Below are 18755 nucleotides of genomic sequence, written 5' to 3'. Positions count from 1 at the left end.
TGCACACAACATCCAGGGGCACAAGTAAAGTTTAGAACAAAACAGCAACACCAGAGGTTCACAGTTTTCTTTTTCCTCGCAAAATAAGACTCCAGGAAGAACAAAAGAGATTTATAGATTAAACCGCCAACTTCTCAGAAAAAGGGCAACATGCCAGTCAATCATGTATTAGATGCATGCCTATACTTATGTGCCTGCAGTCTAGAATCAAATGGGTTACAGCCCAACTTGAACTAGACATCTCTTGACACAGCTAGACTCTTACTGTCACACGCTGAGATGGAAAACTCAATATAATCACTCTCTCTGTGAAATCATCCTATTTTATTTTCACCTGCAAAAGCTCCTTGGCAGATCCTCGCCTGTCCACATCCATCTCAAGACAGCGATTTAAAAAGTCACGGAACACAGCTGACAGTCTCTCAGGATTCTGGAGCTCTGGGGTTCCATTAGTGGCTATCAGATATAATGCCTACAGAAAAGATAAAAAGAAAAAAAAACAGAAAAATCCATTCAGTGCATACAAATTAGGATCATGAGTTGGCACAGAAGGTACAGATCCAATTTCTTCCAGTTTATACCCTGGGTCTTCAAAATTCCATTTTATAGAATGACACTAACATACATTTCAAAGTTTCTATAACATTTAGAAGTCATTCCTCTCGGCAGTAACTGAGGTGAGATTGAGGGGCTCCACCCAGAAAAACTTGGTAATAAAGTCATAAGGTTGTCCTTTGACAGTTAAGTATGGAAAAGTCCATTTATAATGAGTGCATGATTAACCACCTAGGAAATTAAGCCTAGGGATTGTCTGTGAATCTGTGACTCTGAAGACTTGGAGAACATGCATACACCCAATCACACTGACCTGAGTACAACCTCCAGAAGGTGCGCTTACAAAAGTGATTGTAATTTACTAAGTGTTCATCTTGTTTGATGACTATCTGGGAGCAGATCAGGCATGAACAGAATACATTATAGAATTAGAGAAGCACAAAGAACCAGAGGATGGTAGGGCCTGGATAAGAAGTAACCTGTGAGACCCAAGGACTCAAGTACTTTTGTCCTGTGGCAGGTGTATCCCTGAGTAGATTTCCCATGAAGGTCTACCTATGTGGAGAGAAAATATGTGAAAAGTTGACATTGGTAGTCTTGGAATCTGATGATGATTATGTAGCCTTCTGTAAAAGAACCAGTAGCAAATATATCTCTGAGATCTTTGTTCTGTAAGGCCACCACTGAGAGACCTCGACTGGGTCATTGTGTGCTGACAGAATCTAGGGCCTCCAAGGCAAGAGCTGGCCCCAGGTCCCTGGTGAATTCACAAAGGTAAACCCATCTTTTGAAGGCTCATGAGAGGAAAAAAAAAAAGAAGGTGGCCATTCCTCACGCCTCCTCCTCTAAGGGAACAATACAAGTCTAAGAGCATTATGTATCAGGTATTGTATTAGAGACTGGAGACCCAAAGATGAATAAGAGAATGTCCTGCTTTCAAAGATCACACAATTTAGTGAGGGAGTGAGACATAAGTAGCTACAATAGAGTGAGACAAGAGCTAATGGAGGGATAGAGCAGTGTTAAGTAAATACAAGGAGGAAGTAATTTACCCTAGAGCTCAGAGGAAACTTCACAGAGGAGGCTGGTACCTGAACACAGTTTTGAGGTAATAAGTAGGAGTTTTCCCTATGGGTACTGCCACCAGGGTTATCTCTGTCTAGGTGACCAACCCCCTGTTATGAAGACATGTTCCCTCCTGAACTTGCTTGGGCTTTGTAGCAAATTATTACCCCCCACAACTCCTTTCCCCTTGGCCCACCATGGCTCCTACTATAATTATTATAAATATTTCTATCAAAGTCCTTTCCTGGACCAGTTTTCATCAGCTGGTAGGGAAATCTCTCTTGCCTAGAAACTTCCACAGGTGTACTTAAGAGAGGGTTAGACTATATGTTGGCAATAGAACTTCAATAAAAGAGAGTTAGGAAGGGCTGCTTAATCCAGTGGCTGTCAACCTCTCACATGCAACAGATTTCTAGATCACCCCCAGAGTTTCTGAGTTAGTAAATCTGGAAGGGGCCCAAAGAATTTGCATTCAAGCAAGTTCCCTGTTAATGCTGAAGCTGCTGGTTCCAGGGCCACACTTTGAGAACCAGTTTAATCCACCTGGGTAATTAAAGCAATGGACCAAACTAGAGGTTCTCAGACTTGCTTGCACACAGAAATCACCTGGGGAGATTTAAAAGATCCATGTGCACAGTTCTCACCTCCCACCCCAAACCAATTAAGTGAAAATATCTGGGGGTGGAAGGCAGGCATTGGTATTGTTTAAGGTCCCCAGGAGATCCCAATTTACAGCCAATACTGAGAACCACTAGCCAACGACTTGTGGCCCACTTAACCCAGAATCTCTACATTGTCAGTTCACCAGACATGATATACACAGAATCCCAAAGAGTGAAATTCTCTTACGTGGTGATGGTGAGAATTTCAGTGCTACATGTTTCTATAGAGTGCAATGAAACTTTCTGGGTTTTCCCCCAGTACATTAAAAAAAACCCCTACATGTATATTACAACCCCCTTCAAACTAACACCTTCTTTCTCACTACCCCTCACTACTATCTGATTTTCAATTCCGTCATTGCTGAACAGCAGATGCATAGGACAGCTATTGGGACTTCCATGCCAAAATAAAAGTCACTTGCACATCTAGCCTTGACTTAAAAAAAAAAACAAAAAACAAAACAAACAAAAAGCACAAAAAACCCCAACCAGTATGAAAAAGGAATGCGCTTATAAATTGCTTTTTGGAAATCATCAATCAGGCTGAAATCAAATGGTGCACAATCACAGCAGATACATTATATTAAGTTCAAACAGGGTGTTTTAGTTCTTGGATGATTAGAGCTTGAAGCACCTGTCCTTACAAACCGTCTTTGTTCCCTTAAGAAAATTGCTCACTGCGTGCCTTACATTTGCTGCCTCCTAAAACTCTTATTTCCGTTGGCCACAATTCCACCATGCTCACTGTCCTTTGCTTACTTTTTTTCTGCTCTGTAGACAAACCCAGTCCTAAGCACGCGCACACACACACACACACACACACACACACACACACACACACACACACACACACACACCTCTTTGCTCCCTTTCCACGCTCCCTGGATCTGCCTGCATGCTTAGTGCTTTCATTTCCCCAACTTCCTTTCACCATTGTGGCTCAAAACATTCTCCTCCACGTAATCTCATTGCTCATGAGTATGCATAATCCTCCTCACCTCTCTTTAGTTCATGCCTCATTACCTCAGGAAATGCATGCCCCTCTTTCCATTCCATTTAGTAATATACAAACGACCTTCATCATAGCTGTGCAGCCTGAGTAGGGCTGGTGATGCATGGAGGCAAGGGAGCAGAAAGCTCTGTAATCTGAAGGGGAATCAGCGTAAGGAGCCAGTGCCATGAACCTCTACAGCACTTCAGAGAGAATGGATGTCCTCTTCCAAATTTCTACAAAAAGAATAAAACTGGTGTTTGTTGCGGGGTGGGACTGATGTTTGGAGGGGTCAGGGGTCTCGATCGGTAGCCTAACAAGAGGACTTCTGCCTGGTTGATTAGTGCCGATTTGCTTACATGCCCTTACCCCCTATCTAGGTATAACGTACCACTGCCTTGTACTCAACACTAGATCATAAATATTGTTTGATGTTTTACCTAGTTCTTCAGAAATGTCATTTTAAAGGCTGCAGAGTAGTGCATCCTGTGGCATATACCACAGTTAAATCTGCTGGCTCGATTACAAAAATACACAGACTCAGGAAAAGGTTGAAAGGAAACGCACCAGTATGTTAACAGTGGTTCTCTCTGGGTGGCAGGATTACTCGTGACTTCATTTTTCAAGCATATTTTTCGATTTTCCAAATTTTCTACAATGGATAGGACTGCTTTTTTACTTAAAAAAAAAAAACACCTCCAAAACATTACTTAAAAAATAAATGTAAAAAGCTGTGTCTGCCAAACTTACACAGAAATCCTCATGTATGTCTTTTTGTCTTCAGAGGATTAAACCTGCTTTTCATCAAGTACTACCCCTTGAGGGAAACAAAAACCCAGACGATTTTTTTTTCCAGCCATTGTTTTCGTTTTAATTGCAACAGTATTATTTCCAACTAATTTCCATTGCAAAATATCCACACTTTCAGTTATATTAGGGGCTAAACTGGCCTTTGTGGAAGTGGCCTGGGAACCTAATCACCACACATAATGTAGCTTCTATGGGAAAATGCACTCCGAGTTCCAAATGATTAACTTAAAAATGAACTTGTGGAACACGTCCTGTGTGTAAGCTGGGAACTATCTTTGTAAAAAGAAAATTGCTACCCACTGCCCTGCTAATGGGAGACAAATACAGTTGCAGCCTGTACAACAATCACGGCAGAAAGTGTTTTACTAAAAAAGTCAAGTCTTGCATGAAGAAAGATCAAGGAAAATAGATCTAGGCGTGAAGGATCACATTTTGGTTTTATTTGAGTTAGGGAAAACTGAAAGGAAATGAGCTGGCGGTTAGATCAGAGCTTTTTGTTGGCTCCCCTGTAATCCACGCATGTGGTTTGCAAATTGGACTCCCTCTACAATCCCCTCAAGGGCAGCTGAGAAGGAAAAGCAGCAGGACTGGGAGATACACGTAGACTCTGAGAGCCTGTGCCCACACCTATCTGTTTCAATTAGAGACATGTTTCTTTTTTCTCTATTTCTCCATGCTTCCAAGCAAGGTTTCATTTGAACCCGGGGCTCGCTGCAGTCGTCTGAAAACCAGTGGGCCACAGGGCACAGTGATGATCCCTGGGCATGGCATGTACAGTCCTCCATGATTGGGGGACTTTGTAGTCCTCACTGGGTGCCCCTCTTCCCCTGCCCCCATGTACCTACACAACGGCTGAAACTCACAAACTGCTCAAGCCAATTTCACTCTAGTGTTAAATCTGCCTACAACGCTGGCCCCACTTCCCTTAAGTGCCTGGTGGACTCCTGCTTGCCTTTTAAGCTCTAGTTTACATGGCATTTCCTCTTTAAGGCCTTCTCCATCTCTCCAGACAGGGTGACCAATGGCCTTGGTTTTCTGGGGACTGTTCTAGCTTTTAGTATGGAAGCCAAGCAAACCAGGACAGTGGGTTACCCTGCTTGGGAGAGTTAGCCAATGCCTCCTTTGAGCCACCGTGGCTGTTTGTTCAGACATCTATTTTCACATTGTATTGGGAACACCTGTTGCCTGTTTCTAGGCCTGCCTTCCTGGACTGTGAAGGGAGGATTGTGTCATGGGCATCTCTGGGTTTTACGGCCACTGGCCCCACACGGGTCCCCAGTAAACATGTTTGTTACTGAATGAGATGAGAGCCTAAATGTGTGAATCAATTTAACTGAGCTGGGAATATCACAGACTTGGATACACAGAGTAGTAAATCTCAGAGCCTAAAGTGAAGTATTAAACATATAAGAAGATATACAGGGGGGATCCCTGGGTGGCACAGTGGTTTAGCGCCTGCCTTTGGCCCAGGGCGCGATCCTGGAGACCCAGGATCGAATCCCACGTCGGGCTCCCGGTACATGGAGCCTGCTTCTCCCTCTGCCTATGTCTCTGCCTCTCTCTCTCTCTCTCTGTGTGACTATCATAAACAAAAATTTAAAAAAATAAAAAAAAGAAGATATACAGGGGACACCTGGGTGGCTCAATTGTTGAGCATCTGCCTTCGGCTCAGGTCATGATCCCAGAGTCCTGGGAACAAGTCTCACATCAGGTTCCCCACCGGGAATCTGCTTCTCCCTCTGCCTATGTCTCTGCCTGTCTCTGAGTGTCTCTATGAATAAATAAAATAAAATATTTTAAAAAAAGATACACAAAGAATGAGCAAAACACCTTTCCTGGCACATGGTAACTTCTGATGCCCACCCCTCGGTGTGGCAGAAGGAAAAGAGCTCCAGGAACAAACTATGGAAGGGGATGACATCAAAGGGAGGGAAAACTGGAAAAAGGTGGCCATAACATGGTAAATGGGAGGGAAATGGGAGGGAATGATGGTCTCTGGAACTTGAAACATAGTTCAGAAATGGAGACTCCTCTGACCAATCTTGCAGGGGAAAGGCGCTCTTGATTAATCTTCTGCTACATCATTAACCAAGATCCGTTTGATTCCTCTGATGAGGAAATGCAGGCCCTGTGACCTACTGACCTTGTTTATAATGTTAGAAAGTCCACCTTGGGGCAAAATGTGACTTTCTTCATGGTGATATTCAAATTACCTAGAAGTTTCTGAAGTTTTGGAATTTTTAAAAAAGATTTTATATATTTATTTATTAGAGAGAGAGAGCGAGCACACACCAGCAGGAGGGACAGAGAGAGGGAGAGAGAGGATCTCCAGTAGATTCCCCACTGAGCAGGGAGCCTGTCATGGGGCTCGAACTCACGACCCTGAGATCATGACCTGAGCTGAAACCAAGAGTCAGATGCCCAACTGACTGAGCCGCCCAGGCACCCCTTATGTTCTGGGATTTGGAATAATAACTCTAAATCTTTTGGCGGTAACATAAAAAATCACAATTTTTGCTGACCCTGATGTGCAACTAAAATTTACCTAAGTACTCCAAGAAAAACTACTCTACCCAGTTGAAGGAATAATTCAATTTACCTTATTGGCAATTTCCTCAGTTAAAAAAGATCAATGCAGTCATCTTAGAAGTTACCACATTTCTCCAAAGAGGTCCCCAAACAATCCATATGTGCCCAATAAATTTTCATTAAGGCAGTTTTGCAACAGGACTAACCATTTAATTAAAAAGCTTCAGTTTGTGACTTAAGTTCATTATAACACTTTATAAAGTTTGGATTAAGATGCTAGAAAACAAACCAGAGGGCTTAAATGGCAATGTGTTAGTAACCATGAGAGGCCCCAGCACTGATATAAAGACTCAATTTACAAAGACAATAGGGTGTGGCACAAACATTTCTTTTGAGGTTTAGTATTTGGGACCCAAAACACATTTTCCCATGGAAATTGTGTTATACATGGTGAACAGGCTCCCAACCTCGCCAACAAAAATCTATTTAACAAAACAATGTAACCAATAAGACCAAGAGAGCTATTCAACTGTGTCTCAGTATCTCTAGAAATACTATGTCCATGGAAAGTATTAATAGCGAACATTTATTTGGTGATTACTATTAGGTGACTTAATCCATATGACAATCCCCTGAGGTAGACTTGATTATGACCCCCAATGGACAGATGAAGGAACTGAGGGCTGTGGGATTAATGTAACTTTGTCCAGTATTGCACAACTAGCAAGGGGGAAGTCAATATCTGAATCCAGGGAATGTGAGTCCAGAGTCTGTGCTCTCGACCACTGCAAATATCGCCTCACACTGTTCCCAGTCTCTGAGGAAGGAATTCTCCTAGCAGGGGCAGACAAGGGCTCTTCAATGAGGCACAGTGAGCAACTTCACCTCTACCTCTACAGGGGAAACAGACCCTCCTGAGGTCAATCGTTCTCCCCTTGTTTGGAAATGGGGAACAAGAGCAAGATCCTAGTTTAAGGGTTTCACAATATATTCCCCCATGTCTATGTCTATGTTGAAAGTTTATAGGCAGCTTGTACTCTGGTTGTTGCATGCAACCTCCTGTTGTCCTGGTTCCTTTCTCATTTTAGAATTTCCAACTACTTTTGAGTGTTTTATGAGAGTGATTTGCCAACTAGTGACTTGACACCTTATGGCTTAGTTTACTCGTGACCTGAGATTTCAGAGGTCAGAGGCCAGAGTGTCCTGCCGCCTCTGATGTGTTTATGGATTTCATGAAAGGCCCTGACTTTTCTTTCTTTTTAAGAAGAAAGGGAATGGGACTAAATGTGCAAAAAGAAGTTACTGTAACTAATGTTTTCTTTAACATGTTGACTTATTTGTCCCAACAGTCCAGTGTGACAACTGAATAAGCAGCATGGGATAATTTTATTCCCTACTTGTCTTGCATAGTAGTTCTCATCTGTCACCAAAAAACAGTGCAGGGGGAGGGGTTCTTGTTGTTGTTTAATCCTTAAAAAGTCATTTAAAATGAACCTATTACAGATCTAGCTCCTTACAGGTTGATGGCAAAGAGTAATTAGGTACCACTGACTGATTAGGTGTCAGCCTAGCTTTAGAGCACCCTTTTCAAGCATAAAGGACTGGCCACTGCCAGAAAATAAAGACCAGATGACTCTGACAATGGATTTGCTCACTTTAATCTCTCAGGATTAATAGTGCTTGTCAAGAAACGTGGAGCAGGCTCTGTGTGCTCAGAATGAAACCCTGGGCACCCCAGACAGCAATCCAAGGTTGAGTATCAGAGGGGATCTGGAAGTGGGGATGAGGGAAAGTATAGACTCAGAAAAGATCCCAGAGTGTAGACTACGGATCCCTGCAGCAGTTCTATCACTGCAGTGCTTTTTCCAGGTTTCTCCCCCAAGAGTCCTATCAGAGTGGGGAAGCCTGGTTCTACATGCAGCAGGTTCATTCACATCATGATCAAGTGTCTTTGCTTGGTAGGAAAAGGGGGAATCTCCCTTCTTTCTGGGATACAGATTTAGTCAGGAGATGATGAAAAAGACATCTCTGAGATGCTTCCTGAAGATTATTTCCCTGAAAGCACTCCTAAAGACAACACACGCTCAAACCATGGCTCTTTTGGCACTCAAGGAAGGCCATAGCCTATTTAGAGCCTAAGAACACAGAGTTAGAGATCCACAAGTTTCTCCTTTTACTTAAGTAATGCTCATGTGGAAGCCCAACAGAAAAAGCTAATTAAAGAGGACCTGTTCTGGTGGAATCAAGAGCCATGTGACTTCCCCCTTGGGTTCTTTAAGCCCAAGACACTCCATAGAATTCTAGGGCTTTGTGAATTCCACTGGCAACCAATAATCTCAACAACTTCCACTTGTTTGAAGTAATAAGGAGGTGGAGGCTCAGCAAGAAGTAACCTATGCAAGGCCAGGAATTCCAAACTGGCAGACCAGGGAGTAGAATTCACTCTTCAATTCACATAATGTATATAGCTGGTAGAGACGATAGAAAGCTCTTTGTCTCATCCTCTCACATTTATTGGCCACTCCTGGATGAAAAGCGATGATGAATTTTGCTATCTAAGCACTGGGGCGATTTCTTACAGAAGGAGGAGGAGGAAAAGGAGGAGAAAGGGAAGAGGAGGAAGAAAAAGAAGAGGAAGAGGTGGAGGGAGGGAGGGAAGGAAGGAAGGGATAAGAAGCAGCAAAAAGATCAGCCTGGTTCTTGGGATAATGTTAGCACTTTGCCTCTCCCAGCTACAGAGGTAAGACAGCCTTCATCATGTTAAACTTTCTCTGCTGTGAGGCTCACATAAGACATCTCAGAGTACCCTTTTATCAGAATGCAAAGGGTCTTCTGAAATCATGCTGTAACCAGGTTGGAAAATGTGTATTTCCAAATGATGACAAAGGTCAGAAAGGATCTTTAGGTACCAAGAAAACCCTGATTTTCTTGGTGAAGCCATTTTTCATTGGCAAAAACACAGACTCGAAAAGCCATAGGATAAGACATGCCAGTGGGCATTTCATGAGGCAAATGCCCATCATCACACTCTGTATTTGTCTATTTAGGACTGTGATTTCTAGGGACTTAACTACGTAGTTATAGGTCTGGTACCCATTAGGGCAATAGGCATATGCATCATTGGCTTATTCCCAAGTCATGCTTTAAGGATACTGAGAAATGATAAGATGATATTAGGATAAGGGCATAATTAGTCTTGGCCAACAGTAGGTCCCCGGTCACCACATTTCTAATCTTTCTTTCCCTCCTCTTTGCCTGGTCAGAGTCTCAGGTTTTAGATTGCTGTGGAATCAATTTCTTCTTTGGCTGTCTTCTGGGTCGTAACTCACCAGTTTGAACTGTCTGCTTCTGAATTACAATCTAAATGAGACTTGCAGCTTTCCTATGGCTGGGTCCCATTTTCCTATGCTAAATTCCTGACAACCAATGATTCTTAAGAGCTGTCTATCCTTTGACAGGCAATATTTTTTTCTGATTAAAAAGAAGCCTTGTTACTGTTCTATAATTATTTTAGTTGCAGTTGTCCCAACTGCCCCTCCTTCCAGGCATAGGTTTGCCCTCAAAGTAGGAGGAGTGTCAACAAACCATCAATAAACCTTGCTGTTCCATAGTGGTTTATGGAAAAAGAAGGGAATGCTCCCAGCTCTTCCTGAAATACATTCAAAACAATATTGACTGAGTGCTAGCAAAGTATGCTTGCTTCTCTGGCGCTCAGGAAGTTTATGTCTGACTTTAATTCCAAATGAGCACGCGCCATCAAACCCAGACATTCCAATCCACAACACAGGTTCCAGTGGTTGGAGGAGCTAGGAGCACTTTGGCTCTCAGTTGCTGTTTTTTAGTTGCTGGAGATTCTCTTCTGCCTAACTTCCTTCCCTAGACATATAAGCTAATCAGAATTTCCTTAGTTCTATAGTAGTAACTAACATTTGTGTAGTGCTTTAAGTGTGGGGAAAGGGAGAATAAGAAGCCTCGGTAGTGTAGACAGCAAGGCTGATGTTAGATTCCTGCCTTCCCTTCTCTCTGGTCATACAGGTCACGCACATCTAATCACGAATAGCCAGACTGACAGCTTTATTATCACCAATATGTGCTATGTACTCAGCGGTTAGCACGTTTTAATGGTAAACTCCATTTTTTTTTTAAGGAGAAGTAAAATTGAAAACGAAATAGCATCTCATGGATGTCCATGCTGAGAAAATGCCATTTCTTTTTTGATAGTGTTACTGGACTGGTAAGCCAGAAAATGCCATAGAGTGCATCTGGATTTCAACAAGACTATAACAGAGTGATATATATGTATGTATGTATGTGTGTGTATGTATGTGTGTATCTCCACGAAATGGAGATATGTGGACAGAATAAGAGTGTGGACTTTTCTGGTTGAACAACCATGCTCAAAGAGGGTTGCTGAAGAATCATTTCCAGTCTAGACAACATTCTAGATAGGGCGTGCCATAGAGCCTTGTTTCTGGTTTAGTCCTCGGTGTGGGAACCTGTCATCATTGGTTCTTAAAGCTCCAGAGGTGATTCCAGTATAACACCAAGGAGTAGATCCACTGGTACAGGCTCAGTGGTTCACATACTGTGCTACTGTTTTGAGCATTCAGATGTCTCTGATTAATACCAATAACTGTCTTCCAAATATCCAACGTTTGCTATAGTTTCATCGATGCTTAAAGCAAGGTCAGAAAGACAACATGAAAGTTCCTTTCAATTAGGATAAAGGTTTGGAAAAGTACATATAAAAAAAGGGGATCCACCCATAATCCAGTAGAGACTTTAAGTAGATGCCAGTGAGACATATCCCAAATGCCAGATTCCATCAAAACCCATTGACCAGAACAGCTCCATTGTGTGTGACTGCGAAGTTCATAAAGAGGCACTGTTTTGGTGTGGGAAAAAAAAAAAACAAAGATTTGTTTTATGGAAATGATTATCCCTTTTTATTGAGAATCAGGTCATTATAATCACAGGTTTTAGAAAACATATCTCCACCTAACAAAAAGGTTAGGGAGATGAGCAGAACACTAACACTGATTTGCATATCCACAAGGGATGTTGGATTTTAACCCTGGTCACTTTGGCAGACAGAAAGAACAAGGCACTTTATTATTGGAGAGCACACTAAAAATGTCCATGGGTTATAGAACAACATGTTCAAGGCCAATTATTTTGAGTGCAAAGACTTCAGGCAGTGGGGGACAGTAAGAAGCTTGTCTCCTCTCTGTCTCTGGAAGAGTACCAACCTTATAACATCAGTACAGCTAATAACTCTATGACCTTTAAAATTCATTTTATGAGCAAATTAGATAAATTAGTACAGAGCAATTTACATTAAAAAAATCTCAACCACTTTACAACTAGGGGGGAGAGTAGCTAATTCCTTGCATCAATGATATGTTAAACTGGCAGCATTCACAAAAGGGCTTGCTCAGTTGCAACGGACACAAAAAAGACACACACATAAAACCACAATGAAAGGCAAACAGCCTTCAACTGTATAGTCCATCTTTACCTTTAACCTGTCCTGTTCGGTGTTACTTGTTCCTTGTAATTTTACTGGACACTGCAGATCCCTCTACTCTTTGCAGGGATCAGAGTATAGCCAGTGAGAAGGGGAAGCTTTAGTAGAAGTGGGGAATCCAATTTCCCTTTACACAGATCCTTTTTTTCTTTTCTCACCTTTCTCTTCATATAATAAATCTCTCTCTCTCTCTCTCTCTCTATATATATATATATATATATATATACACACACACACACATATATATACATATACATATATACATATTTCCTACAATGAGCTAGACACTGTGCTAGGTGATTTACATGCATGGCTTTATTTAGGTTTTTTTTTTTTTTTTTTTTTTTTTTTTTTAGTTTTTGCAAGACAGGTATTATCCTCATTTGATACAAAAGAAAAACAGGAGGATGTCTGGGTGGCTCAGTGGTTGAGCGTCTGCTTTTGGCTCAGGTCATGATCCCAGGATCCTGGGATCAAGTCCCGTTTTGGGCTCCCCACAGGGAGCTTGCTTCTCCCTCTGCCCATGTCTCTGCCTCTCTGTCTCTCATGAATAAATAAATAAAATATTAAAAAAAGAAAAACAGGTTTATAAAGGTTTTAAGTGACTTGCTGAAAGTCACAAACCTTGTAGGTTCTGGAGTCAAGTCACACCCAGATCCACCTGACTGCATGGGCCGAATTTTTTCACAACAACATGCGACCCTCTCCCTCTACTGCGTTGTCTTCCTTCCACTCAATTCTTTCTTTCCTCCCCAAAGCCCAAAGAGGTGGGTGGATGGTTTCCTTCCAATCCATTGGAAGGATTTCAAGGAAAGAAGGACTAACTTGCCTCTCTTTTATACCTCTTCCGAAGCTCTGCAACTTTTCACTTCCCCACACACAGCCTGGTCACCAGGATCCAAGAAAACAGAGGCTCCTTACAGGCTCAGGTTAGATCTTTTTCTCTCCATTCCCTCTATGGGTTCAGTGACTACATTTTTCAAATCCCAAATAAGGACATAAAGCCTGAGACTCTGTTTTCTTTAAGTGAACACGAGGGCAACATATCTGAGACCAAAACTAAGAAAGTACTTGGGGTGCCTAGCAGAGAGAAAGGGCTTGTTGATTGATTCACTGGAGGTTGATCACACACGGAGAGTAATGAGCAAAGTTAGACTAAATCTTTATCAGTGGAATTCAACAGGGTGGTCTTTCTGACAGGTCTTTTTCTTACAGCCTTAATGTAGGCTTCCTGAACCCGGTGGCTTGTTAATCTGCAAGTACTTGTTTAGATACAAGACTGTGGATTCTAAGAGACAAGCTGTTCATTATGAGTTCTAATCCTAGGCTAGGAGATGCCTATAAAGATTAGAACTTGTTTCCTTTTTTTCTAACAATTAACAGCCCTGCTAAAGAGTGATCAATTGTAATTGGGGAACTGAAGAAGGTAATAAATGCATTACTGAGACCAGTTGCTTTACAGCAGCATTTATTTAATACTTAAATTTTTCAGGTTGTAAATTACTCATTAGAAGGCAGAAAGCAAAATAGCTGTAATCCATTTAGTGCCTCCAAACTCCAAAGACTTAGAGGAGGAAATCCATGGAAAGAAGAGGTCTGATGTGTTCTTTCACTGCTATTTCTTAATAGGCAAAGGTGGTTAAACAATAAGGATAAGCCTCAGTAATTATCCTGATGTGCTTGGTCCATAGGTCATGGGTGGGCTTGATTAAATTCATGGAGGGCTGACCCATAAACGGTGGGAAAATGTTCCTTCTTTTCCACTCAGCCCCGAGGGCAGCTAATCAATGTGCACATCTCACTTCCAGATTGTTTCATGAGACCAGAGCAATAGCCTGTAGCATTCATTAGGGCATTCAGTCCTATCTGTTGTTTCCTAATCAGTACAGGGACTGGGACAAGAGGCCAAGTGGCAGAGAGGACTTAGGAAGGGGCAAGGAGGAGGAGGCTGTCCCCTTCTCCATCCATGGGGGCTGCAGCTCCCAATTGCAAAATGTTCAACTGTGAAAACAACTAGATAATCTGTGGGTCGGTTGCTTGACATATTCAGAAAGCCATGTATATCTGGAGTGAATATAGATTGTATAAGCTGACTGTGTAAACACTAAACCGTTTCCCAAGGACGATTCTTTTTATATTAAGGATAAAATTCAATTTGAGACTCAGTGGTAATAATGCAAACAATATGCGAGATGCCTTCGGCACTGGCATGCTACATGTGTCCTGAGAGTAGAATGTGAATCTGTGCATATTTCCTTTTTCAGAAGTGGGATGCCCTTTAAATATATGACACAGCTTTCGGCTCATGCTTAGGCAATGCACCCCAAAGGAGGTACTGGCTCCCTTCTGTGCTGAGTAAACATTTCCCCCATACTCCTTTGCCTTTTACTCTCCCAATCCGGGGCAGCCCGGGTGGCTCAGTGGTTTAGCGCTGCCTTCAGCCCAGGGCCTGATCCTGGAGACCTGGGATCAAGTCCCACGTCGGGCTCTCTGCATGGAGCCTGCTTCTGCCTCTTTCTCTCTCTCTCTCTCTCTCTCTCTGTGTGTGTCTCATAATTAAATAAATAAAATCTTTACTCTCCCAATCCATGGTTTATCTATGAATAAAGATGGTGGGAGTTAGGCTATGACATGGAGCTTCTCTCTTGGCAGAGGTAACCAGACCACATAAGGATCAAACCTCTGTTTCCGCAGTAGCAAATCAAGTTACCCAACACAAACTATTTCCATTCATTTTCTACTAGACGGTCTAATTAAGTTTGTGATTCCACCAAGCTGTGCTGTGTCTATCTCATGCTCCATTCAATACCCACTGCATTGCTACTGTTTAATAAATCATTACTGACAATGAGACAAAAATCTAATTGAAAAATTATAGGTGTCCTGGAAATGCATTTATTCACTTTGTTAAAGTAATTACAAAGCAAGTGTTTCCTAGATAGATCATTTAGCTATGGCATGTGATAAAAATACTTTTCTTCTCCACATCTTGCTTTAAGAAAGCTGAACTAAAGAATTTTAAAGACCCCTGCCATTAGAAATACTGATATCGGGGCACTTACAAAATTTCTGGGACACCTGAGAAGATATTGAGGATAACTCAGAGTAATTTGGAGAATCATAACTTGGAGCTTCTATGTCACTTGTCTCAGGAAAGAGCTCATTCTGGCAACTTTCGGTAGAGATGAGAAATGACACTTGGCTTGGTTCCTGGGGATGAAGTATTTGAGTTTTCTTCTGACTTACCCTGAGTGGATTTTCATTAAGGTAAGGGGGTTCACCTTCCACCATTTCAATTGCCATAATCCCCAGAGACCAGATATCGACTTTCGGACCATAAGCTTTTCGAGTTACAACCTCAGGTGCCATCCAATAGGGAGTTCCCACCATAGTGCTCCGTTTACTTTGCTCGGGGGTGATCTGGGCACAGAACCCAAAATCAGCTGCAGAGAAGAAAAAATTGGTTACAATCAATTCAGATTATTTTTTCACAGTAGGTCACTTTCAGATGTGGCCGTACCTTCCTCTGTCAGACACTGAGCCTCCCCACCTCCTTAGCTCCTATCTATTATTACCTGATCCCTCAGGTGGCCCTGATTTTAAAAAGGTCCGAGATAACTGATTAATGTGATGTCATTTTTACTAGTCCTCAATCTGGTTCCCTCCCCATTACTGTTCCCTCCAACTTATAGGATCTTTTGTTTTTCTAGTTATGTGTTTGTCATCTAGCAGATAGAAGTTCCTAGGAATTCTGAAATGTTAAACCCCCAGAATCAGGCCACAATCTACAGGAACACAGCATTAGAAAAAATTCTTTACTTCAAACTGGGCTCTAACTGCTTTCAAACCAATCACTTTCAATAGGCACTATCTTCTCAAGGTAGACAGGAAATGAGCAGAAATCCCCCGATACTCTTTCAAACACCATCTGAACCAAAATACCTACTCAATTTAACAGAGCCATCCATCCCAAGAAGAATATTGTCACTCTTTATGTCTCTATGGATCACTTGGTTTGAGTGCAAAAAATCCAAAGCTTGGAGGCACTGTTGAATCAGAAAGCAAGTTCTAATTATATCACAAAGAATTTAAAACAATTTAAGTTTCATTTCTAGATGAATTTCGGGCAAAGGCTTAATCTTACATTGTCAAGTAAAATAGACTACTGTTGTCTTATCATTTTGAAATCATGTTACCATTTACTTAGTCCCAAGTCAGACTAGGACATGAAGATTGAGGGTGTAATAATTGGCACTAAGTCATTAATACAGCCAAACTAACTAATTAATAATCATACTTTGACCTCATTATCTGGAGGGTGTGGATTCAGTTTGGTCCTGTACAGGCACAGTGAGCTTCTGCCTCCACCATATTTGATTTGGTAGGCCTGAAGAAGGACCAAGGAATCTGCATTTAAAATGAGTGCCCCGAGCTACCTCTGATGGATGGCCATGGTTGGAACCACTTCTGGGCTATGAAGTAGCTTTAGCAGCTTGCCTGGAAATGGCTTTGCATTGTGCAAAATGGAAACCACAGGCTCCGGGTAGAATGATCTCCTACATATTAGAAGTTTGATTCATTGCATGAAAAGAAAATATATATGTTTGGTGGATACATGTACATGTTTGGGCAGGAGGAAATGGGGACAAGAGGGAAACAAGGCAGGAGGAGATTTAAGCAAACAATTTACAATTAAAAAACAAGCAGACTAACGGAAGTTATTTATTTTTGTCTTCCTGTAATTGGTTTTAAAGTTTCAGTGGGTCAGAGTCTCTAGACAACCTTACTACAACGAATGGGGTAGATGGTAATGCCCCAAGATGAGACTTCAAAGAGGAGTGTGTTTTTAAATATTGGAAAAAAATATAATAAAATGTCCTCAGTTTAGCTTGAAACTAGGGATAGGACATTGTTATGGGACAAGAGACAGACACTCAGAACCACAGGAGGCTTATGAGGGATGTCCAGATTGTACTGGAAAAGCAACTACTATCTGGGCCCAGGGAAGATCATGCTTAAATTACCTTCTCAAAAAGGATGGGATAATAATGGTTTTGTATTTTACATGACTCATGATGCACATGCAGGACAAAATGATTATCATGTAAAAATCCCCCAAATCAGGAAGAACTTCCATAGCACGATCACTATTTCCCATGTTTGCTGAGATTCCAACATGCCTGCTTAGATATGGCACCTAGTGAATAGTGTAATAGAATTCAAAAGAACCAGAGCAAAGGAATTAAATAAACAATGGGCTGGGAAGGGAGGGGTGGGGAAGAGCTAGGAGGAAAGGATGTGAATTGAAGTTAGGCTGTCCAATTTTTGTTCATAGAAAAGATGTGCTATCGTCACTTAGATGTCACACGCATTCTGGATAATCAGAGAGAAAGAACTGCCAGTTTTGTGTCCTCACCAGCTAGAAATGCTTGATTTTCTTACCTCTCTGCAGACAGCTGCTATCTGGCCTTCATCCATACAGGTCTCTGTGACCACATCAGTCAGAGAGCCACCAGCCAAGTATTCCATGACTACCCATAGTTCGTCACCCACTAAGTAGCTATAAGAAAAGAATAAAAAAGACTTTGACTCAGGTCTGAGATGTGAGGACTCTCCCATATTCCCATTAAAGATGGTAATTTGCTGTTAATGTGCATTTGACCATAAAACAGGAGGAAAATATCAATGACAGTGATATCAAGAAACTTTTGTTAGCATTAGAAGACAATATGCATGAAAATCAAAGGATTGTCATATATAACTGTGCACCATGGAGGAAGTCATTTCACTGTAAAAGCTACTTTCAATGAACAGGATCAATGACTAGCCATTTTGGATAACTCAAGCCATTGTGTTGATTTCTTGCACTGAACTGGCCCATGGCATACAGATTTATAAGATATTTGTTCAGATCTCAGCATTATTTTTGATGTTACTGAATTAATTACTTAAATGTTTTCAAGCAGTTTCTGAATCAAAGAGAGTCATGTTTGCAATAGATTTACTGTGCTGAGGACTTGGTCCTAATAGAAATCAGTAGTGACAGGTTCATTTTCTTTAGGTAATTATTTTTATTTTTTTTTAGATTTTCTTTAGGTAATTATTTTTTTAGATTTATTTATTTATTTATTCATGAGAGACTCAGAGAGAGAGGGAGAGACATAGGCAGAGGGAGATTAGGCTCCCTGCGGGGAGCCCGATGTGGGACTTGATCCCAGAACCCAGGGATCATGCCCTGAGCCAAAGGCAGATGCTCAACCACTGAGTCACCCAGGTGCCCCTGTTTACATAATTATTGAGGAACATACTCTCAGGTGATCAACCATGAGAAGGTCATCAGAGCCCTACAACTGGGCAAATTCAAAACATCTGGAACCATCCTAAGGCACATTAGCAGCATGATCAGGTCTCTCTTTCCCCCTGCTCAGCAAAAGAGGAATTACAGTGAACAGAATGACCCCAATGATTCCCCTGTGCCCTAAGTTCCACATCAATATGAAGCAATACTTTCTATCCAATGTGCTCAAACTGCAGCACTTGTGAGATTCACCTGGGAAGCCTATTAAAAATGAAAATTCACAGGCTCTACCTTATTAGTAAAGAAAGCATCTGAGAA

General features: G+C 41.6%; 1 protein-coding gene across 11 annotated transcripts in view; it reads right to left on the bottom strand.

The window, feature by feature from the left end:
* PAK3 (p21 (RAC1) activated kinase 3) overlaps positions 1 to 18755 on the bottom strand; it is a 263749-nt gene that overhangs the window by 9727 nt on the left and 235267 nt on the right. For all 11 annotated transcript variants that reach the window (XM_055337745.1, XM_055337742.1, XM_055337741.1 and 8 more), the window contains 4 exons: positions 17582 to 17699; positions 16086 to 16185; positions 15386 to 15582; positions 335 to 472 (listed from right to left, as the gene is read on the bottom strand). In XM_055337745.1, coding sequence (XP_055193720.1) covers positions 335 to 472; positions 15386 to 15582; positions 16086 to 16185; positions 17582 to 17699 — 553 coding nt within the window. The remainder of the gene's footprint in view (positions 1 to 334; positions 473 to 15385; positions 15583 to 16085; positions 16186 to 17581; positions 17700 to 18755) is intronic.

Source organism: Nyctereutes procyonoides, unplaced genomic scaffold (genome assembly GCF_905146905.1).
Source record: "Nyctereutes procyonoides isolate TBG_1078 unplaced genomic scaffold, NYPRO_anot_genome, whole genome shotgun sequence".
Taxonomy (NCBI): Eukaryota; Metazoa; Chordata; class Mammalia; order Carnivora; family Canidae; genus Nyctereutes; species Nyctereutes procyonoides.
Note: the sequence above shows the minus strand (reverse complement) of the source record. Positions and strands in the feature narration are given on the sequence as shown.